Here is a 23,617-nt window from a genome sequence, read left to right on the forward strand (position 1 = left end):
ATGATTGGTCAATAAACACGTCACGTAGGTCGTTGAGTGTTTGCATTGCCCTAAAAAAACTGATTTGACTTATCACAATAAGTTACTGAATTTCCAGCGACCATAAGGTGCTATATTTTATCGATAAGGTGCTATACTATTGCCATAAGATGCTATACTTTGCCATAAGGTGCTATACTTTATCAATAAGCTGCTATACTTTCCCATAAAGTGCTATACTTTATCAAAAGCTAAAAAATTGGGCGAGTACCCCTCGTCGAGGTGGATAATTGGTCACGCGACACATAATATTGCCCAATAGGCTGTAGTTACCACAACCTACCATCAAAATTTCTTCTGTTCAATCAGTGCATCAGTTCATTACAGATATTCATATCTATCAACCACTAAACTCAAGCACATAACATTGAATGAAAATAATCCATGAAGATTGAATGGAAATAATCCAAAATCACCACTATCGAAACGTTGTATACATTTCTACTAGATACATTTCTACTAGATCCACTGATAAATTTGATACAACATGATACATTGGATAGTGCATTTGATACAAACATTGGATACTACTTAGTACATCATATTGCAGGCTGTAGTTGATTTGCCGTTTGGGTTGCAATGTGACAGCAATGCGAAGATCTGATCGAATGCCAAGAGTGGGGGATTCTCTCATGTATTTGATTAGAAAGTTAGTGTGCATTGACGAATGGTTTCTGATTGAGGGGTAGCTATGCGTTACGTTAGGTGTTGACGACAATAGAAAATGGTGAGGTGCATCCGGAGGGCGTAGGAAGGCATACCGATGGGCTAAGATCATGGCGGCCCACAAAACCAAACTTCTCTTAGACTTTTCATCAAACACCTCTATTGCCTCCTCAACCAATAGCAATATGGCATAACCGCTAATCGTTGTGGTCCAAATAACTACATCCATTTTGTCATTCCATCAAACACCTTCTGTGCATCAACCTAGTCACCAAAACATAGATATATATGAGCAAAATTGTTATGCACATACCATTTCATGAAGCATAAGCTTGATAAGAATCCATCAATTTATAAGAACAAGACATCTTTAACAAGCTATTGCCAAAAAAACCCAAAATTTCAAAAGTTAACATATAGTATTGGAAAACATACAGTATTGGAAAACCTAAAAATTTCAAAATGTTAACAAGCTATTGATGTAGGATTAGTGTCATCTATGAGGAGAAATATTAATGGAGGAGAAAGATTGCTCAAGAAGAGAGGGGAAATTAATGGAGGAGAGAGAGAAGGAGAGAGTAATTGAAGATGAGTACCAAATTAGTCGACTGATAACACTTTATCAGCCTATTTTGAATAGTAAATCTGATTTTCAAACCTATTTTAAAAATAGCAAATAAAATCAAAAAAATGTAAAACTTTGCGAAATGATTGTAAATATGATAATAAACATGTTACAAAAATTGGTTTTCAAAAAGCATCTCCCATTTATAAAATATCATCATTTTGCAAATATATCCAAAACATAAAAACATGAGATACTTGAATTTTGATGTTCTTGACATAAACCAAAGTTTTGAAAACTCTTGTATAGTTTCATATATAAACTTAAAAGTTATTAAATCAAAACATATATATATATATATATATAACAAGTATAAACCTAAAACTAAATATACCCAAGCTTGATGAAGGTCTTCAATGAGCTCGACTTGGTAAACTTGCGGATGAAGCTTGAACTTGACTCTTTAACTTGAATTGCATTGTTTCACTCCACTATTCTGCCAACCTTTCATTGGATATGATTGTGAAAGCTTGATTCTATCCATCCTCCAACATATTATTTGTCTATAATAAATACAAAAATATAAACACTAGACAAATAATATTAGTAGTAATATTATTTGCTAAACATCATCAAAACAAAAAGGCCAATGGCATGCTGGTAAGACACAAACAATAATTTGTCAACACAAATGTGTATGTTTGCACCAGTGTCTACCAACCATTCATTTGGTTCATAAATATCTAGTAATTCAGGGTTAATAGAAACATACTCTTCTATAGATCCAGTAGGCTCAGTCATAGCCATGTTGACCTGAGGCACACTAGTGGATCCTGGATTTGCTTTAGCTTTCTTTGTAGGACAAGCTTTAGCCCAATGTCCAATCTATCCATAATTTTAACATGGTTTGTTTGCTTTTGGTTTCTTTTGGATCTTAGATTTTGCTTTGATTTTGTCATCAGGTTTGCCATTAGATTTGTTTTAAAACTTTTTTCCAGAAGTTATAACATTTGCTTTAGGTTGGTGCTCAACAGACACAACATGTTTCTAATTCTTATGCTCTTCCCCAATAGCTATGGCAATCATCAAATCGTCAAGATTTATGTTTTCCTTATGATGCTTGAGAGACATTCCAAAAGTCTCTCAAGAATTAGGAAACTTCTCAAAGATTGTCATAACTTGAAATTTTTCAGGAAGCTCCATTTCAGCTTCTCGAAGAGCATGAAGAATGAACAGAAGTTCATGTCCTTGTTCTGTTATAGATTTACCCTCGATCATTTAAAACTTTAAAAACTTGGACACATAATATTTTTTAAGACCGAGATCTTTAGTATTATATTTTCTGTCTAGTTCATCCCATAATGCCTTTGCAGTGGCCGAAGAAGAATAATAGACATCAAAGAGCACGTTGGACAGCCAACAAAATGCATCATCTGGCTATTTGGTCCTTCTCTGTCCATTGTGCAATTTCATCTACACTATAAGGATTTTTTTCATCTAGTTTTGGGCATTCTATTAATATCATTGCCAACATCCCCTTAGTCGTCAATCAGATCTTTATACATTGTTGCCAACATTTGAAGAACTGACCAACGAACTTTTCAGGCATTGTAGACATGTCCATTTTAGAGGCATATGCACCAGAACCAACTCCAGAAACAGACGATATAACTTCAATTAAAATTAGTTTCTTCAAGATTGTTGGGAAAAACAAGTATATATAAAAACAGATCCAAAATAGTACATAACAAACCATATAGGAAAGAAGGAAAAGGGCAAAAAGTTAGAAACATCATATTAGATACACTTCAAGTTTAAAATACTTTATGAAAGTGCCGAATCGCCCTCTTAACAGAGGACTAGCCTTGAAGAAATTATACCTCACCTACGGTAGCGTTGGGCCTACACAGTACTTCCGAGGATGAGACGGATGCAGTCCAAAGAAGCGCTCTCTTATTGTGAACCAACTAAAATGCACGCCCTGGGCATGCGCGCTCATTTAAAGATACCACGTGCAAAAAGAGCACGCACCTAGAGCTGCACTCCCGGTCGCACGCTCGCTTATATACCAACACAAGTGTATAATACTTACACTTTTGTTATACCATATATAACACGTGTGTTAATTTGAACCAACTAAAATGCATTCAATTAGCCAATGTGAGACTAAAATTCACACACTACTTATTAAACACATTTTAATTTTCATCTATGGAATCCAATCATTAAATGATATCTTTCCATAAAAAAAAACTCTCTAACATTCATTTATTTCAACACATTTCCTCCTAAGTAGATACTTATGAAATAGTTAAAAAAACAACAGTATCAACTAAAAGCAAAAGTATACATCTAAACATCCCAATAGAAATATACCAAAGATCACGAGACTGTGTTGTGTAGCATTCCCAAAACAAAATCCAAACCAATCCCAATATCAAGCAGAAAGACCAGCAGGGTCTTTAGCTCATGCACGTGAACGCATCCCTCCAAAATTTGCCAGCCCACTAGCTTTGTTCTTTACCTTAAACTGGCCAATCTCTGCTTTAAAAAAAAAACCAAGAAAAAAAAATCTACCTCTTCTTAGTTTTATCTCTCTTCATCTTCTTCCCATTCTCTGCTCTCTAAGAGAACTGTCACAATAATGGGGAATGCATTTCGTTCTTTTCTTCTTTATGTTCTTCTTATGACTGGATTTGGGAGAATTAAATGCATGAAAGAGGAGATTTTGGTGAAAGTACAGGAGCTGCAGTTTTGGGATGAGAAGAGTACTCATGCTCCTCGTCACTTTTCTAATTCCATGCAGATACCCAGTAATTTCCTTTCAACTTTAATCACTTTTCCTGATTTCTCTTATTTCTTGCTTAAATGATAATATCAGAAAAGAAAATCTTAACTGAAATACGTATGGCGCCACTAGTCTATTTTCAGCTTAATTTAAAAAAAAAAAAAGATTGAAAACGGCTGAATTACTTACTTTATATTTCTTGAGAAAAATGTTGAAAATGCCCAAAATTAATCCTAAGCATTAAGCACTGAAAAGATAGGATATGACCTGCATATCTTATATACTATAACAAGTCTTTCATGTTTTGCATTAATCGTTTCCCAAATATTGTTGTGCGCGGCGGAAGTTTCGAGGAGCGACACGAACAATCTAAGAGATAAACCACAACCAATAAGCAAATCACAACCACAGCAAGAATAAACGATTTACGTGGTTCGACAAGTTACCTACGTCCACGGGGTAAGGAAGGGGGAGTTCTTATTATTAGAAATCAAGAGAATACAAATAGAGTTACAAATCTCACCGATCAAATCCTAAAACAAAGCTCTAGATCTCTCACAAATCTCCCACAATTAGATGCAATAATCCTCTCTCAAAGACTGCTCAAAATCGTCATTGCTTAACCCTAATTAATCAGGTTTAGGGTTATATATCAACTCAGAAACGAACCGGGTCAAAATCCAAAGCCCAACCCAAAATCAGTCTGCGGTCGACCGCGGCGGTCGACCGCAGCGGTCGACCGAACCACAAACCCGAGACTTAAATTGATTAGTCGACCGAATCTCATCCCGAGACCAAAAATCACCTACAGGGTCCTCGCGGTCGACCGTCACGGTCGACCACCTTCAGCTCCGAGTCCTAGTGGCCTTTGTGCACGTACGCGGTCGACCGCGGCGGTCGATCGCCAGTCTGCCTGGCTGATTCTTATGATGTTTTCCTGTACTCTCTCGCCATTTCTTCAAATATCAGCATTAATTCTTTTTAAAATCTGCATCATCCAGTATAATTAAACTCAAAACTTTTTTTTTTTTTTGACTTTACAGGAACTGCGCCGAAGAGCTCTGCATTGCTAGAGCTGAAGCACCAAATCTCTCCCTCCTCGGTCAATAATTTTCATGAGCAGCTCCTACTCTCAGACAATGCAAGAGCCTCTTCCCTCCAATCCCAACTCAGACCCCCTCACTTCCAACAACCTGTAACTCGACTCCCCCTCACTCCCGGAGTTGCACTCCACACCCTCAACTACATCATCGACATCAAAATAGCCAATGCGTCCATGCCAGTCATCGTCGACACGGGCAGCGACCTCACCTGGGTCCAATGCAAGCCCTGCGTAAATTGCTACATCCAACAAAAGCCCCTCTATGACCCTTCAGCCTCCTCCACTTACCACCCAGTTCCCTGTAACTCCACTTCCTGTAGTTCCATCTTCGCTTCCGTCGCTTGCGGTAACATGACAGACTGTGGCTATTCCCTTCGTTATGGCGACGGATCCTACACACGAGGCGTCTTAGCGCTGGAGCGCATCAGCCTTGGCGATGCCGAGGTTCAAGGTTTCATCTTCGGATGCGGGATGAGTAACGGTGGGCTTTTCGGAATTGCGTCGGGCCTCGTAGGGCTGGGCAGGACGAAACTATCGCTTGTGTCCCAAACAAAGGCCCAATTTCGGGGAGTGTTTTCATATTGTCTGCCCTCTAGGGTCTACAATTCATCAGGAAACTTAATCCTCGGCAGCGACTCGTCCAGTTACAAGAATGCCACCCCCCTTGCTTACACTAGGATGTTGCAAGGGCCTAGACAGGCTCCTTTCTACTTCCTTAACGTGACTAATGTGAGAGTGGGAGAGGTCGAGTTGGGGCTTCCAAAGGGAAGTAGGGTTCTGATTGATTCTGGCACGGTCATAACAAGGCTCGTTCCTTCGTTGTATAACGCCGTCAGGGACGAGTTCCTGAAGCAGTTTTCGGGGTATCCCACAACAGCGGCATATTTGATACTGGACACCTGTTTTGATTTGAGCAAGTATGAGGAAGTCAGGGTACCTAAATTAGGGTTGGGGTTTGAGGGAGGCGCGAAGATGAATGTGGATGTGAGCGGGATATTGTACTTTGTTAAGAAGGATGCGTCGCAGGTTTGCTTGGCGATGACGAGCCTCGCTGATGAAGATGGAGTAGGGATCATTGGAAATTTTCAGCAGAAGAATCAGAGGGTTGTGTATGATAATGTGGGAGCAAGGGTTGGATTTGGAGAGGAGAAGTGTAGTTACAGTTAGTTAATTAGCTAGCTGGATCCTTTTGGTGTTTGGTTCTCCTGCAGCTTTTAATTTGTCTTAAGTTCGTATGAGTTTGGTTGTGGTTGTGTAACTGAGAGAGGGAATCGATCGACTGTAATAATCTGATGCATGATATAGACTTTTTCATATATATAGATATCAAAATAAATTGTTAGTACTAAATCAATATTCCCCAGACTTTAGATTTCTGCGTAAATTTTAGGTGTAGTTTCAGTAGTAGCAGTTTTTAATTTGAGGTGAGCAGTAATAACAACTAAAATAAATTAAAAGGTCAGAAATTATTCGGAGCAATTAAAACTCGCAGTACAGAAAGAACTGCATGCATTTGAGCCTCACGTGATCTACGAAATTAAAAAGGAGGAATGTTGATGCACATGATGAAGCATACTTTAAATTGTTTTTTTTTTAAGTTGATAATTCCCGACTAATAATTAATGTTATCCCATGATATGGCAAATTATTAGAAATGACAAAGCTCAGCATTGAATTCTGCACTCAGCAATCAATCATTTATGAAGGACATTGATCATGAATCCTATAATTGACGTATATAGGATCCATAATCTTATGATCTCAACAGCATCTACAGGGGGCTCTGTAAAGAATTCAAATCCGTGCAAGATTTAATTGAGGCTCGTTTCTTTTGAACCTCATCCAAAATCCAATGACGACCAAAATGCAAATGTGTTTTAAACAAATAAAAGATCAATGAAAAAAAAAAAAACCAATAACCTGGACCGTTTTGGTTTCGGGTTTGAACCAAGCAAGTAATATAGGCATAGACCCAATCCGACCCGACCCGTTTGCACAATACTGTAGGTTCTCATTAGGAGCTAACAAATTATCACAAACAGGTTAAAAAGAGCAGTACTGCAATAAAATACAACAGAATGCCTTAGAGGGAATTACCAGGAAAGAAGGGTCCATTATTTGTAGATTCTTGATCTTGCAGTAAGGTGAATAGCAACATAATCAAGGACATTTCGGATTTATCCAAAGAGACCAGCTTTTGAGACCCACTGAGTATGACACCGTTCAGCTTCAGAGAAACAAATATTCAGGTTTTTCCATTATCGGGTCCTTTTGTGGGTGTCTTTAGCTCTTCCATCACCAAAAACCTGCTCCTCATTTTAAGCATGGCGTCAATCAGAGCTTCCCCCTCGGCAACTTTGAAAAATAGCATACAACTTCTTGCTCCCTTCAGGGCCTTGGACCCATGCAAAGATCTTTCAATATATTTTAACTCCAATAGAATTCAAAATTCATAGATACCCATGAGACTGCCAACCTTCTAATATTCTAAACTCTATTCTATCTGGGGGGGAAAAACTTCCCAGAATCAAGATAAGCGATGTCGAAGAATTCAGAACCCTCAATGTTCCATTCTGTTATTGTTTCGCCATTCAATTGGTTCAAAATGCTCGCAAAAGAAATGCATTGGAGCTTTGTGTATGGTGTTGTTGCTGTCAATGGAATAAGCCAAGGGCTCGGGGGCGCAATATGCAAAGTGGCGTCGGATTATTATTGGAAGGATGTTCAAAGAGTGATGCCATCAGAGGCTCAGGTGTATCAAGGGATTACTACTCTCCCTTGGATTATTAAGCCCTTGTGGGGGATTCTCACTGATGTACTTCCAGTTGCTGGATATAGGAGGAGGCCATATTTCATTTTTGCAGGCAAGTTATTATCTTAGTTATTTATGTTGGTCGCTTGTTATTGTAACAACCTCGAATTCTGCTTTTTAAGATAAATTGTGAACTGCAGGCTCGCTGATGTTTTATTAGATTTAGGTAAAGGAACAATATCCAGGATGGAGAGAAACAAATATTTGTTAGCATTCACACAGAACTTAACCCCTCAAAATAACATAGAACTTCTAATATAACAGGTCATCTAATAAATGGAAGCAAATTATATCCTCGACATTATTACCAGGTAATGGATTGGCATCCATATTCCATCTCGTTTCTCCTCAAGATAGCTTCTGATAAGATCTCAAATATCGGGTTGTGAAAAATATAGAAAATAGCCGAAACTGTAACATTCCGATTACACCACAAATTCCACCACTTGTGTTGTTTAAGCATAGTTGATGACCAGTTCATATCACAAGTTAAATTATGATCATTATCTAATTAGTACTTCTCAGAGTCCCGCAATTCTGAATCATGATGTCCTCTCTCTGCTTCTATCATTGACAGGAAACTTTGAGCTAAAAGTTATTTCTTTACAAAAAAAATTGCAGGTTTTCTAGGAGCAATTTCTATGTTAATACTATGGCTACAGAGTGAATCATGTACTGTCCTAGCACTGCTATTGCTTACTGCAGGGAGCGCAGCAGTAGCAATATCAGATGTCACGATCGATGCATGTGTTGCCCAGAATAGTATAAGTCACCCTTCGCTCGCTGCTGACATGCAAAGCTTATGCGGGTTTTGTTCATCTGTAGGAGGGCTTCTGGGCTTTTCTATAAGTGGTCTCCTCATGCATGCATTTAGTTCTCAGGTTAGCTTATAATTTATTCTCTGAAACTGGCAATAAAACTCTATCTTTGATGTTTAACCTTCTATTTCATGATCAAAAGGGAGTTCTTGGATTATTAAGCATACCTGCAGCCTTGGTATTTTCTGTTGGAATGGTATTGAAGGAGGTCCACGTACCAAATTTTGCATACCAAAAGGTAAAATAAGCTTGTATTCTCAAAGATTGCGGTATCTTGCTACTCATTTTTCTCATGCTTTCAATTTCAATCAGGTTCATCACAAGCTATCTCAAGCAAATCGAACAATGTGGGCGACTTTAAAATGCCCTGAAGTCTGGAGACCATGCATATTTATGTACATGTCTCTTGCTCTGAGTTTAAACATTCAAGAAGGAATGTTCTATTGGTACACTGATACTGAAACAGGCCCATCATTCTCTCAGGTATCTAGAGCCTGTTTCAGTTGTTTCCAACTTGAAGTTGCAGATTTTTCCAACTTGAAGTTATAGATTTGCAAAGTAACATAGGTTTAGGGGTTTTCTTATGGTGCAGGGGACAATCAGTTTTATTTTCTCCATTGGATCAGTGGGGTCTCTCCTCGGTGTCCTACTTTACCAGAACTCTTTAAAGGACTATCCATTCCGATGCCTTCTCTTTTGGAGCCAGTTACTCTCGAGCCTTACAGGAATGCTAGACCTAATTCTAGTATTACGACTTAACCTGAATCTAGGAATGCCTGATAAACTCTTTGCTGTGATTGATGAAAGTGTATCTCAGATGATTGGACGTGTTAGATGGATGCCAATCCTAGTGCTGAGCTCAAAGCTTTGCCCTTCCGGGATCGAAGGAACCTTCTTTGCTTTGCTAATGTCCATAGATCACAGTGGTTTGCTCACGTCCTCATGGGGAGGCGGTCTATTGCTTAACATCTTGAATGTTACTCGAACGGAGTTTGATAACCTATGGTTAGCTGTTTTGATTAGGAATGTTCTGAGAGTGGTTCCCTTGGCCCTGTTATTCTTAGTGCCAAAGAGTGATCAACATTCAATGATTCTTCCTACCAATGTTCTTATGAAAACTGAAATTGAAGAAAATTTGACAGTAGAAAATGACACCAAGATAAAACCACTTCTTGAAGAAGCCTGAGGGGAAAGAGGGGAATTGGTCAGTTCCGACGTTTAGTCTGTATTCTCCATAATGAAATGCCAATGATTTATGTAAAGGTGAGATTCACTTCTTCATTCACAAGGCCTTCCGTCCATAATGCCTCAAAGATTTGAATTTGATCAGAGCTTAAAGACCAGCCAAGTAGTTTGATACTATTAAGGGTTGAAGAGTTTGCACTGGGGAATGATCATGTCATTTTGAAGGAAATTTAAAATGTAGCAAGCAGGTTTACGAGGGAGTTAAGTGAGTTCAATGAAATAATTCTAGAGGAATTAAATGAAATTTGGCCTTGAATGTTCATTTCAATATACCTAAGTAACTTAACAAAGTTTCACTCATAAATTGAAGAATTCATGCTCAAGCTTAACCAAAATAACAGCTTTAGTCATTGAACCGTTAAAAAGAAAATTTTGTTTAATGATCATGTGCTTATAACTGTATAGATTAATTTATCCACGTATGCAACGGATGTGAATTTCAAGAAATGTCCAATTAATTATCAGTTCTACTCTAGTCTCTACAATATTAGCTAAATCCATAAAACTCAAAGCTAGTACTGAAGTAGTGCTAAAAACTGTTTTTGCACAAACAGAAAGAAGTCATGGAGGAACCTTCTGATATATTGATGACAAGACATAAATTATCCAACTAATAATTACAAAAAGACATCCAACGATCATAAGGCCCTGATAGAATGTATACAGGAAAACTATAACTTATATAACCTTATGTGAAGAACACATAACCGCCTAGCTTTCAGTTGATCCATAATTTGCCCAGTAACAAGTCAACCTTAGTCCAGCAATCGATGCTGCAGATCAAAACATAGAATTATGTCAAATGAGAAACAGTAACTAGCAAAAATACCAAACTGTCACTGAGTAAATTCAAATGTATGCACCAAGGCATGGTTCTTTTTCAGGTGATTATCTTACTCATAGTGTGAAAGCAAATCTATTTGGAAACTCAGAATTTGGCCGATGAAAGTGCAGGAGTCCGAGAAATTAAGATATCACCATAAGCTTCTTCTTGTTGTACATCAATGAGACCATAGCTTTTTAAGACCTATAAAGAAAAGTATTACAACAGGATCAGATGCAAAAATAACAATCTGATTCAATGAATATATTCCATGAATCCTTGCTGTCAGAGATAAATCCAACTAGGACAGAAATATGTTTATTAAAGCATACAAAATGAATATCAAACATCATACTGTAAAATATTGTCTGAAACAGCAAAAAGAAGGTTGTACCCTATCCTTCAGGATTAGCTGTGTCCTTTTTTTAATGTCCATTAGTTTTCAGATGCAAGTTAGCAACCACCATATTCATTTTATGTTCTTACCAAGATTAGCTTGGAATTGAGTTTTGACTCACCTTTATGGGTATTGATTAGCAATACTGATCACAGTTTATTGGAACATGGAATAAGTTAGTTTAATGGCAACCTCTCTATCATTCTTTTCTTTCTAATATAACACAACCAAATCACATTTTAGTACTTCAGGCATCAATTTTCTAGTGTTAGTCATTAATGACCAACATCGATAGTCTTGACCAATTTAAATGAATTTGATGGGTACGCTTAAATCCCATGTGATAATGTAAATGTGTGAGTATTAGCCAAGACTTTAGACCCGTTTTATCTCTTCCTTCTGAATTAATTTTAATATCAGAGTGGCCTAGTTCAGCACGAATTCATTCACACACACCCTCATAGTAAATATCTATACCCATTAACAGCTGTCCATATGAGGATAAGCTTAAAACACATCATGGAGCCGACCACCCCCCCCCCCCCCCCCCATCAATAAAAAAAAACAAAATAACAAATCTATCAATTGAAGATACCTCTTATAAGGATTTACTTCTCATACATCTCAACATTCTCATATTACACATAATTTCTTAATTAGTTGCCCCAACTCTTGTAATATAGAGCATGGTTGGTCCTTACAGAGTTATAAACATCTTGTAAAATTTCCTTCCCCAACTGGATTGTATTCAGATTTTACTCCAGAGCCAGAAGCAATCACAGTTGAACGATTTCTAAGTTTATGAACATACTCCCATGTTTTACCATCACGATAAATTTTCCAACTGAACATAGTTTTTGTTAGCTGACCCAAAGAATTTGGGATAAAGGTTTTGTTGTTGCTGCTGAACATACTTTTTGTCTACTAATGTGAGGCTATTGTTTAACAGGCACAGTGAAGTGTTTCAAAACCTTTCACATTGTGATTGTAGACATCGATGCATATCCCTGACTCATCGAAAATTTAATATTATACCAAGAATCAAAGAACCAAAATGACTAATACACAACACAAACCTATAGGGGGACTTTTCTAATTTGAGATGATTTGAGAAAACAATGTCAGATATAATAACCACTTACCAATGTTTCAAAGAACATCCGTGCACATTGTTTTCTTGTTTTCCTTTCCAAAATTGTATTCAAACTCAAACATCCCGATTGGTTTTCAGGAGTATAGTCAGTAGGGGAGAGCTCTTTTAGATATTGTGCAACCTTCCTGCAAAAAATGCATTATCCATTGCCCATAGTCAGAAGAGGGAAAACCCACTGAACAGCAAACAATGTAGAAAGATGCTTGGAATATCTTTTACCTTGTTGTTGCAGACATAGTTCCAGCTTCAGTTACATCACAACCTGCAGATATAAGAACCTACCCGTTAAATACTTCAAAAGCATGGAGCAAGAATAATATGAATTAACATCCACGAGAAAAAAACTATCTGAATGTTTGCAGCTTACTTGATGATGCATTGCTTGCTTCCAAAAAAGTTAATTCCTGCAAGAAAGGACAGGAATTCAGTTTAAATAAGTCCATGATAACAGTGAAAAAGAGGAAACTGATGATGATGAAAAGAACGTGGGAGCTTCATATTCTTCTCAGTATTGCCAAAAAAACTTCATGATAAAACCATAAGCACATGCAGATGTTAGATATTTCTAACATATTTGCACTTACTTCTATATCATTCATGATAAAACCATAAGCACATGCAGATGTTAGATATTTCTAACATATTTGCACTTACTTCTATATCAGTAGAATTTTGCAGAGTTGGAAATGCAGATGTTAGATATTTCTAACATATTTGCACTTACTTCTATATCAGTAGAATTTTGCAGAGTTGGAAATCCCCTTATATTACTATCATCCAGGTGCAGTTCTTCATCGAAATTAACTGATATAGTGGGCGTAGCAAGCTCAGGCCTAACTGGTTCAGCTGATGCAGATTTTTCGAAAGTGGGCAGTACCTCAGGCTCAATACTCCTGCCTTTGTCTGAAACTGAACCCAAAATTTTGGCAGTAGAGGGAGTGAACTCTTCTCTCTCTGAAGCAGGTCGGACCAAGTCATCTGTGACTTCATCGGCATTGTTAGCAAACCGTAGTCGCTCAGGTTCCACATCCATGTCTGGAAGAACGGGTTCGACCTCAGGTGCATCCATGTGTCCAGAAGAAGTCTCTAATGAAATAGATTCAGATACTCGAGGAAATCTTCTTTCAAAAACTTCTCGCAGTCTATCAGACATCCCTGAGTATAAGCATGTGACACCTCATTAAACAGTTTGTTACACTAAAAAAAGAAAGAGAAAGAACATTTATCCTAATGGTTTTCTGAATGTGTTTGTGGTTGTGTGGTCATGAGATAGATGCAGTAAGCAGTGAAGCTCACCATGAAGCAAGGGCTCATGGAAGGTCCTGTCATTTTGACGAGTTCTGCTAAATCTCCATAAATCAAGAACTGAGCAAGGAAGTTTCCTCCGTTTGCATACTAATGCACTAGTGTTGTCAAGTTGTGCCTTTACTTCACTGTAGAAAGAGTTCCCAAAATGTATTCATCATAGTGATACCAACATAATTATAGAAGAAAGAAACAACTTGAACTGCGTAAGTGTTGACACTGCATTAGTTTGAGATTTAGAATGGTAGGGGTGGGGGTGGCCCATTAGACAAGAAGTTTGATGAAAAAGTGCCCTAGATCCACATGTCAGTTGCACATTTATGATAACCCAAGTTATCTGTTTCACAATTATAGAAAGTTCATGAGTTTCTAGTGAATTTAGCCTATAATATCAATGGACTTTTGGTTATTACTTTCCAGTGTTATTAACCAAAATAAAACAGTATTTTTGTATGTTTAGAGGGGGGGAAAAGAAATAAACTGAGACAAAACAATGGAGCATACAACATGAGTGAGACTTTGCCTAACATGCAACCAATTGTAATAGAGTTTTCTAAATTGCTAGCATACAACTTGTAAACACCCAACACCTTGAAAAGAGAGGGTTTTTTTTTGAGAATCAATATACTCACGCATTAGTCAACACTATAGATTGATCAAAAAACTGTTTCATCTTCCTCTTCCTCCTCGTATTCTGATTTACTGGTGGAGAGGGTTGAAGTTCCACATCAGGTAAGTGCTGTCCTGCAACATGTCATACCAAGACCATGACTGATACTACAAGACACACCTCAATAGAGAAAGGCAAGTTGCAATGATTGTTTTTAAGAAACAAATGACCAAATATCTCAAATGAACTCAATGATTAAAGAGGCAAGAAACAAACCCAAAGAAATCACTGCACTCGGAATATTAAGGTCATCTGCCGATGCAACAGCTGTAACCTTGTTATGAGCTGCAGAAGGAACAGATCCCTCATCAGAGGCAGACAAGCCTTCCGCTATTGGAGAAAGATTCCCATCTTTGCTGAAGGAAGGAACAGATTGTTCATTAACTCCAGCAAAGTCATTAGTGGTACCATCCAGTTCTCGTTCAGAATAATGTACAGCATCACGCATGATTTCAGGAGACTCATGAGAGAAATGGGCCTCATTAAGAGTATTTGGAGCATGATCTGCAGTACCCACCACATTTTTGGCAGTAGTATCGAGATCACCGATATCGTTATCATCAAATGGAAGCAAAAAACTGCAAGTAAATATACAATCAATTAAATTATCAATGTTCTCAATGTTTGTATATATTTATAAAATGAGGGATCATTTCAAACACCTATACATACTCATTTCCCATCCGATGCCCACACCATTGTCGTTATGAGTATCAAGATCAATGCGTTCACCCTCAGGTGGTGGTAAAATACTAAAACGGATATATCATCAATAAGTTCCAAAAAAAATTCTGGTTGGTGGCTCACATAAGTCATAACACTACACAATCCTTCAAAATGAGACTTACTCTTCTTCCATTGGCTCAGCACTAGGATTTGAAGTGTTAGGCCGAGGAGAGCTATCAGTTCTCTTATCCTGTCAGCATATAGTAACAAAGTAGTGCGCATTAAAACAATAGCAGAGATTTCAAAAATAAACAGACTAGTAGCAAAGACTGAGACCTCATCGATAAAGATAGACACATATTGTTCTTCTTCAAACAACATTTGATCTGTGAGCATGCTGATTCCATTAGTATACAGATTTACATTGAAGGACAAACAATGTTGAAGAAAATAGAAAATAAATGGAAGCAAAAGATGACCTTGAATAGTAATCTGATCATGTGGTTTCCGGTGATTATCAGGTTCACTGGAAATAGAAAACAAAGATTATGTTAAAGGGTTAAAAAAGTGTAAATTACCTTCTATGATTTAAGTATGCACTGAGAACCGAGAAGGGAAAAACAAAAGTTACTCTATAGGATAGTAGTCCAACTCCATGGCATCAAGATTAAAAGTGCTGGGCAAGGTAAGAGATTCAAACGGGGCATGGTCCGCTTCACCTGGTAGATTAACTTGCACAGATGTGAAAACTCTTCTTATATCATCCACCGGGGCATGGTCCGCTTCACCTGGTAGATTAACTTGCACAGATGTGAAAACTCTTCTTATATCATCCACCATTCTATTACAGTCCTGAATAAGGTACTTGACCTTCATTGAATATATCCGGACAAGACCATAAAGAAGGTGCCCTGATAATCTCAGAGCAATTGGAACTTCAGGGAACATGCATGATACATTCTATTGAAGAAAGATGAAAGCTGAGTTAAATGCTCCAAATAAGTGAAACACATTCTTCCTAGCGTAGGATTGAATGATTACTTAAGCTTCTAGCTTCTACTCGTTCAAGTTCCTAAGTTGGCATCATTCTAGGGTTATCATATTGAAACCCCTTCATTTATATATATTTACTAGGTGAATCTAAAAAAAATTATTCAAATTATCTTATTAATCTGTGAATAAATCAACCTTTAAAGATTGTATGCGGAAGTTTACTACACTATGATCTGCACTAACATGATAAAGAAGATTAAAAGGGGAAGAAAATTAAAAACGCTAATTTCTTTTGACAAACATGGGCTTTACAACATCAAATTTTACTGAAACAAACAGTCCAACCCAATTCTCTCCAAAAGATAATTCTCTTTAACCAATTCCTTGGGAAGAAACAAACTTTACTCCACAAAATTAATAAACCAAAACCTAACAATGAAAAGAAACTTGAAATTCTAGAGAAATCATACACATTCTTCAATAATTAGAATGAAGCTTTATACTTTACTGTTTGCATCCCGGAAAAACGGAAAAGGAGACGTCTTTACTACGAGGAGATCAACAAAACAATACCCCAATATCTCTTGTCGAAGATAAGCTTCAAACCATTATTCTTCACCGGAAAAAAAATCTATCTTTTTAACTGATTCCATGAAAAATAAATAAACCAAAAACTTACAATGGGAAAACCCGAAAACCCTAGAAAAAGTGGGGTATGCGAAATCTTTACCGGAGAGATCAAAACCCAATTCCTAAAAAAAGAAAATAGAAACCCTCGATAGCAACCCTAATCTATTGACGAACAAGGAAGAAATTGCCCCCGCGAAAATCAAGAAGCCGAACCCTAACAACAAAACTAGTCGGAAAAAAAAACCCAGAAAGCTGGGGTAAAGGAGGAATTTTTTTTTACCACGGAGATCAGATAAAAAAAATCCAGAAGAGGGAGGGAGAAAGGGAGAATCAACGAACCAGCATAAGAGGCGACATCGATTTCGTTGAGCTGGTGCTTCTTGATCTTTCGCTCCAAGTGAGCAGCGATCCATACGGTCCCCAGGGGGCTCTTTTTCGCGAGAAAGGTGTGAGAGTAGAACATCCCCTTCCCTCGACTTCTTCTTCGATTCCTAGGGTTTTGAGCTGCGGACTGAGGCGGTTAACAAATTAGGGTTTTTGAGAGAGAGAGAGAGAGGGAGAGGGGGGATTAATTACTGATGATAACGGGTCATAGGAGGAAAGGGGGGTCATTTTTGGGGAATGGAAAATGAAGAGGCGGGAAATATTTGGCGGGAGAATAGAGAAGGGTAGTGAAAGGGATTAGGAATGCTTAATTCTATTAGCGATGCCCAAATTAGGAAATATTTGTTGTAATGATTAGTTGTAAATGCCGAGTATCTAAAAAGGATAATCCTTGGATGTTAAGGTCGCTCCACTAACCAAAAAACTTACTGTTCATAAAAATATTGGCACGGCTCAACACAAAGGCTCTGTTTGGCAAAACTAGCTGAAAGCTGCGAGATTATAGCTGAAAGCTGTCAAGCTAGCTGAAAGCTGTGAAATTGTAGCTGAAAGCTGATAGCTGTGTAGCTAGGTGATTGACTAGAGCTGTTTGGTAAAAGAAGCTGTACAACTAGCTTAAATTTGTTAAATGACTAAAAAGGTCATGCAATATTATTGATATAAAATTAGAATTATTAGGGGCAAAAACAGAAGAAAAAAATTGACAGCTCCTTCCCAAAGACAAACGCTACTTGAGATAGCTTTCCAAAAGCTACTTGCAAAAGACACAATCTCTAAAATAATCTCCTCCTATTTTTGGTTACCAAACAGCTCTACTAGCTTATTGACCAAGTCAATAAGACACAAGCTCTTAGATAAGATACTTTTTTTGGTTGCCAAACAGTACCAAAACTTCCTCTTTTTTTTTATATTTAGCATTACGTCCAATGCTGTAAATCAAAAGATTATTTATACTTAATTTATGCCTCAAACATTCAGTAGAATAAAAAAATATACATTACCCTAAAACTAAAATAGAATACATTTATGCCTCAATTCAGAAAGGATTAGCGGCGCAACTAAAACTAAAACTAAAAAATATACATTTATGCCTCAATTCAGAAAGGATTAGCGGCGCAACTTGTTGCCCGCTTGTCATCATCACATGTGTAATATTTTTATAATAATTATTCTATGAAAATGAAAAATAGAAAAGTAGATACAGATATCAAAACATACGCAGATAACATATTTATCAAACGACCGCAAACTAAAGCGTAGAAACATATATTATTTCTTTATTTTTGCGGGCGCTTTAAAAGTTTCTCCTGGAAGAAATTTTCAAAACAGCCTCAAACCATGTTTTAATTTGAAAAACCGACTTTTTTTACCAAAATCGACTCACTTTTTGCCACGTCAGCTTAATCACATTCCTAAACAGTCGGGGTTAGTAATCTCGACTGTTTAGAAGGTTGTTAAACCCCAATTAGAAGTCTTAAACCTGGTTTTTTATGCCATAAATAGTCGGGGTTGGTAACCCCGACTAATTAGGAAATGAGATTAAGTTGGGTGGCAAAAAATGGATCGGTTTTTTAAATTAAAATCTGGTTTGAGACTGTTTTGAAAATTTCTTCTTTCTCGTGTGTATGTTGTTTGGACTTTTTCTTTTGAAAAATACAGAGATATAATTGAACCTTAGGCTTTTATGATGTGATCCCAACCTTTTTGTCAAGGGATAAAGCCTCACCGAGCTAAAATATTAAACCAGATATAAGTAGGGTAAGGTTACAATACACTGTAACTTAATAAGCATACACATATAAAAATGCATGTTCCCCATCTACATTCAAGATTCAAACCGTTTGTTATGATTTATACATTCTAAAGCTCACGAAATTTTTTTTTTTTTTAAAAAGACACCGACCTAAAAGTTATATAGTTTATATATTGTGCAAAATAGCAAAAACAGGAAGCAAACAAAAACTATTTTGGATTAGACAACAATCCCCATATGCTAAAAAAATCACCACAATTAGCCATTCATCGCAAAGTTCCCATCCAAAACAAAAACCACCACCAAATTGTACACCAACAACAGCCACAAGAATCCTTTTCCTTCATCAGCTGCAGCAATGTTTACATTTATGCAATCAATCTGAACATTTTTTCAGATCCTTTTGTCTAACTTGGACGAGAATAAGCTAATAGGTACATATGAACAGTCAGAGGTAAGCGTTGTAACTTCAAAAACAATTACAATGTAAGTTATCAGAAGAGTAGAAACGAACATTACCATACTCAAAAAACAAGGTAATGTAGAGGAAACAGCAGCGATCTCTCCCGTTACCGTTCACTTAGTAAGCACTTTCCCTGCCTTTTATTTTTTTGGTTTCATGTTCCCGTGTATGAATAACTTTTCATCCCAATCAGACCTCAAGAACTATTCTCTGTAAGAAGAGTCTTCAAGCAGAAGAAGAAGCAAGAGTTTCGAAGAAATACATTTCATCCCTTGGTCGCGGAGGCTACTGTTCCTTTACTTTTACAATAGGGTCAGTTATGGATGGACCCTTTGTACTATCACCCAATTGTAGATGGACCCCCAGAATGTTTTATTACTATTATCATTTATTACTCTCTCACCCCGAAAATCGTTTTCTGACAATAGACCTCCTGGGGGTAAAGGAGAGTAAAAAGAATCGCTCAGGGAGCCTATATGCACAAATGGAACTGTAGGAGGACGATCCACAATTGGGCAATAGCACAGGGGGTCTATTCGCAGTTAACCCTTCATAATAGTATGGAGCGCCCTCTTTTCCCTCGAAAACTCCTTTTCCTTAGCAACACCTCGAAGAAGGATAGGAATTCATATTGGTTCCTTCCTTATGGTACAAAACTTTCTGCACATAATACATCACGTAGGCTTGTGAAGCCTTCACAATCTCTTCATCCACCTTAGTGATCCAAGCATCATCACATCTATACCATTGATCCCTCAACCGAAGATACGTCACATAATGGCCTGATTCCATCTGACCCATATGAGAAACCACAGCAAATATTTCAAATTCTGAAGACAAACTCGAAACCTCAGATTCATCCCCCTCAAAGGCAAATATCCTGGTCCCAAATCTTTTTCTTATAATAGATGAGGATAAATATGAGGTCATATCAAGTGAAAATGGAAATTTTACATATTGGTTGATCTTCTTCGATGTTCTTTGGATTAAAGAGTGTTCGAATCTTTTAATGTGGAAGCAGAGGACTAGAGGAAGTTTTCGGATGGACATTTGCTTCACTGAATCTTGCTTTATTTGGCAATTTTGGCAATGGAGTTTTTGGTCGCTTCCTAATTTCTCCGGTCTTGTGAAATGATCGAGGCATCCCATGAGAGTTGATGTTATAGGGTTCGAGCTTTGTTTGGTAGATTTACCAGCAGACACTGAGCTTCCATTGTTTGGTTCCAAGTCAAGAGAGATGTCAACACATGGATCATAAGTGGTGGAAGTGAATCCACAAATGGTACAAGTGACATCTGATCTTAAAATCCCTGCGAAAACTTTGTGGACAATGCAATGGCAGTCTCCAATCCCTACTAACACAAGAAATGCTACATCAGATAGAAGGATACTTTATAGATTATTGGGTAAATTTCACTTAACACCGCTGAACTTTGGGGGTTTTTTTGCACACGAAGGCTTTTGCACATGACCTCCCTGAACTTTGTTTATTCCACTTAACCCACCTGAACGTTGAAGTTTCTACAACATTACAACATACCCCCTGCCGATGTTACCTGTCAATGATGAAATGACAAAAATGCCCTTTTAAAAGACAAGTTCAGGGGGGTTCAGTGAAATTTACCCTAACTTATAATACGTAAGATAAGTAAACTAAGACAATATTAAAGTGCTTCTGAAGTGGTTGCTTTTACTAAACAAGTCTTCACTTCATTTAAGGATAAAGGGGGCAATTCCTAAACTGAGGATTTTTTGGTCCTTCGTTGTCACATGCTTGGCACGTGACCGGTCAAAGTTCACGGTGTTACTTTGGGGGGGTTAAGTAAGACAAGTTCAGGGGGGTTCAGTGAAATTTACCCTAACTTATAATACGTAAGATAAGTAAACAAAGACAATATTAAAGTGCTTCTAAAGTGGTTGCTTTTACTGAACAAGTCTTCACTTCATTTAAGGATAGAACGGCTTTGGGTAAGAGAAAACTGGTTTTAATGATAGCGAAGAGAGTCAATACCTTTATTTGAATGGTTAGGTTGCTCTTTCTCATGAATCCGGTCAAGCATTGAGATGAAGAACTCATGGGCATCTTGCTGCTCATAACCAGCAAGGGTAGTTGAATGCTGCCACCAACTGTATGACAAAAAAGTAAATGGAAAAATTGATGATGTTTTATTTCTGACAATCATTTCAAATTAAATAATAAAAAAGAAAGAAATTTATTTCTAATTTCTTTTCTTTCTTCACTAGTTTCTTTCTTTCTTTTTTCCCCTCTTTTTTGTTTGCATTGCAACATGCAGTATTTGCAGAACATACAAAGCATGTACAACATTGAAGTAACATGGGAAATATCAGCATGATTGTATCCAATAGGGCCACATCAATTGCAAAATGATTAAAGGTTTCGACTGGGGATGTATAAGGTAAAGATCAAGCAACTGCAGTTATATCCATACATTCTTTTAGCATGTATGTACATTCTTTTGTGCCTGCAGAGGCAAGGATGCAAGTGAATGAGCTATTGGCTCACTCGTAAATTAGATGACAGCTTTAAGACAGAGGAAGAGAAGAAAGGCAAACAGTTTAAGAGGAATGATCAAATACGACAGTTGGTTCATATTACCATAGCACACACAATGGCATTCTATTTGTCAACCGAAAGTTTAAACATAAAGAGCATAAATTATCAGTAGGAGAAGCAGTGGACCGAGAGAACTGATCAATTAACATTCCTGAATTACACAACTCAAATGCCTTGAATTATTCAAGCAGTGGACCGAGAGAACTGATCAATTAACATTCCTGAATTACACAACTCAAATGCCTTGAATTATTCAATGGTCCTCTCTGTTACAAAATTACATTCACATTCCTGAATTACACAACTCAAATGCCTTGAATTATTCAATGGTCCTCTCTGTTACAAAATTACATTCATGCAACTCTCTCTCTCATCAGAGGCCTTAGTTGAACTTTATGAACCACTAAATAGCAACATTTACATCAGACTGAAGACCAGTAATATATCATTCTTAAAGTCATTCAACTCATTGTAAATCTACATCAATTCCTATAAAAGAACTGCATATAATTCACACAAATCCTAACCTGTAAAGAAACTGGGCAGGGCTATAAGGCATCCGCTCACCCGAAAACACCGCCGAGAAAACTCCATCTAAATCACAAGCCAAACACGAAACCTCCCCAGCTCCACCTGCAGCTCTCCTCCTCCTCCTCCTCAGCCTACAAACCTCTCTGTGCCCCAAGAAGTGATTTTTCAACGGCGGAGTGTGAACTAAAGCTTGGAGAACTGAATTCATGAAGCAAGTATTGCCCAAGTTATTCATCCCCCTCAATCCCCAATACTGATCAACCTCCTTCTTTGCTAATTTTTGCTGCTTTCGGGTTCGCTTTCTCCTGATTTCGATGAACTTATCAAAGTCGAGATCATATACCTGATCATTGCAAAGAAAGCAATAAAGCTCTGATCTTTCTACGTCTACAGAGATCTCATGTCCGTCATTTGATTGGATATGGATGAAGAAGTGATCTGAACAGTTAACTTCAGAGCAGATCAAGCAGATGTAGAGCCGGCCTAGGGTTTTGGAGCAGAAAGAGCATCTGGGTACTGAATTTTTTGAGGGCTTGATGGGGATTCGAAGGGATTTATAGCCGGTGATGCCATGATTCTCTTTGAAACTGTGGAGATGGGAACAGGACATGGGAGTTTGATAGCTAGTAGAAGCCATCTCTTTGATGGGATTGAAAAGGGTTTAAAAAAGGGTTAGATTCGATCTACAGAATGCCCAAAAACTGAAAATTGGTGGATCAAATCAGAAGGAAAAAAAATTCCTATGTCAGGGCTGAGTTTGGGTGGAATTGAGACAAATTGAGGGGATTGAGGATATGGGAACTAGATTCGATTGAGGTTCGGAACTAAAGGCGGGACCTTTGGGAGGTTGAGGTTGAGGTTGAGAATTGGGATTTCTGAGGGTTCGGTTTTGGTCGGAGGAGGAAGAAAGGTACGCAGGAGAGAGAGTGGCAAAATGTAATTTTGCGGAGACCGACAATTGGACCGGACGACTTCTTTGCGAATTCGCTCTCAAATCTTCGAGACTTTCCCAACAAGAGTTTAGTTGTTTTTTTTTTTTTTCTTTGGGAAAATTGTGTCAAGCCTTCAAAAGCAAAAAAGCAAAAAGTTAATGTGCTTCATCTCTTCATTTTTTTCACATGTCGTTCAGCCCCAAAAGCAAAAATTCTATGTTCTATAGCCCTTGTTTAGCAATTATTACATACCAACTAAGCATGGAGAAAGAATAAAAAGTAAAAAAAAACCCAAAATGTTTATCTC

The 23,617-nt window shown here is 37.6% G+C and overlaps 3 protein-coding genes and 1 pseudogene across 4 annotated transcripts; 2 read left to right on the plus strand and 2 right to left on the minus strand.

Moving 5' to 3' along the window:
• LOC109841282 (aspartyl protease family protein At5g10770-like) lies at positions 3,825-6,357 on the plus strand. Its single transcript, XM_020410206.1, has 2 exons — positions 3,825-4,083; positions 5,102-6,357. Exons 1-2 carry the CDS (start codon positions 3,915-3,917, stop codon positions 6,325-6,327), a joined length of 1,395 nt encoding a protein of 464 aa, XP_020265795.1. The 5' UTR covers positions 3,825-3,914; the 3' UTR covers positions 6,328-6,357.
• On the plus strand, positions 7,574-10,297 carry LOC109841284 (probable folate-biopterin transporter 2). Its single transcript, XM_020410207.1, has 5 exons — positions 7,574-8,024; positions 8,594-8,853; positions 8,933-9,028; positions 9,103-9,273; positions 9,383-10,297. Exons 1-5 carry the CDS (start codon positions 7,700-7,702, stop codon positions 9,974-9,976), a joined length of 1,446 nt encoding a protein of 481 aa, XP_020265796.1. The 5' UTR covers positions 7,574-7,699; the 3' UTR covers positions 9,977-10,297.
• LOC109841285 lies at positions 10,589-17,258 on the minus strand (annotated as a pseudogene).
• Positions 19,051-23,384, minus strand: LOC109841286 (ubiquitin carboxyl-terminal hydrolase 22-like). 2 transcript variants are annotated; one of them, XM_020410209.1, is made up of 3 exons: positions 22,375-23,384; positions 21,284-21,399; positions 19,051-20,624 (listed from the first exon to the last, which is right to left on the minus strand). In XM_020410209.1, the coding sequence occupies exons 1-3, from the start codon at positions 23,013-23,015 to the stop codon at positions 19,870-19,872; spliced, it is 1,512 nt and encodes a 503-aa protein (XP_020265798.1). In that variant the 5' UTR covers positions 23,016-23,384; the 3' UTR covers positions 19,051-19,869. The 2 variants fall into 2 exon arrangements, with proteins under 2 accessions (XP_020265798.1, XP_020265797.1); XM_020410208.1 differs by having other exon boundaries at positions 19,051-20,627.

This window comes from Asparagus officinalis, chromosome 5 (assembly GCF_001876935.1).
Source record: "Asparagus officinalis chromosome 5, Aspof.V1, whole genome shotgun sequence".
Lineage (NCBI taxonomy): Eukaryota > Viridiplantae > Streptophyta > Magnoliopsida > Asparagales > Asparagaceae > Asparagus > Asparagus officinalis.

What these genes read in the sequence shown, in the direction of transcription:
- LOC109841284 (XM_020410207.1), top strand. Translation starts at nt 7,700, where the DNA reads ATGTCGAAGAATTCAGAACCCTCAATGTTCCATTCTGTTATTGTTTCG. An exon ending in TGCATGCATTTAGTTCTCAG is followed by an intron (nt 8,854 to 8,932) that starts GTTAGCTTATAA and finishes CATGATCAAAAG; the next exon opens with GGAGTTCTTGGATTATTAAG. An exon ending in CAAATTTTGCATACCAAAAG is followed by an intron (nt 9,029 to 9,102) that starts GTAAAATAAGCT and finishes AATTTCAATCAG; the next exon opens with GTTCATCACAAGCTATCTCA.
- LOC109841282 (XM_020410206.1), top strand. Translation starts at nt 3,915, where the DNA reads ATGGGGAATGCATTTCGTTCTTTTCTTCTTTATGTTCTTCTTATGACT. An exon ending in TAATTCCATGCAGATACCCA is followed by an intron (nt 4,084 to 5,101) that starts GTAATTTCCTTT and finishes TTGACTTTACAG; the next exon opens with GAACTGCGCCGAAGAGCTCT.
- LOC109841286 (XM_020410208.1), bottom strand. Translation starts at nt 23,015, where the DNA reads ATGGCTTCTACTAGCTATCAAACTCCCATGTCCTGTTCCCATCTCCAC. An exon ending in CCTGCCCAGTTTCTTTACAG is followed by an intron (nt 21,400 to 22,374) that starts GTTAGGATTTGT and finishes TTTGTCATACAG; the next exon opens with TTGGTGGCAGCATTCAACTA. An exon ending in ACCTAACCATTCAAATAAAG is followed by an intron (nt 20,628 to 21,283) that starts GTATTGACTCTC and finishes TTCTTGTGTTAG; the next exon opens with TAGGGATTGGAGACTGCCAT.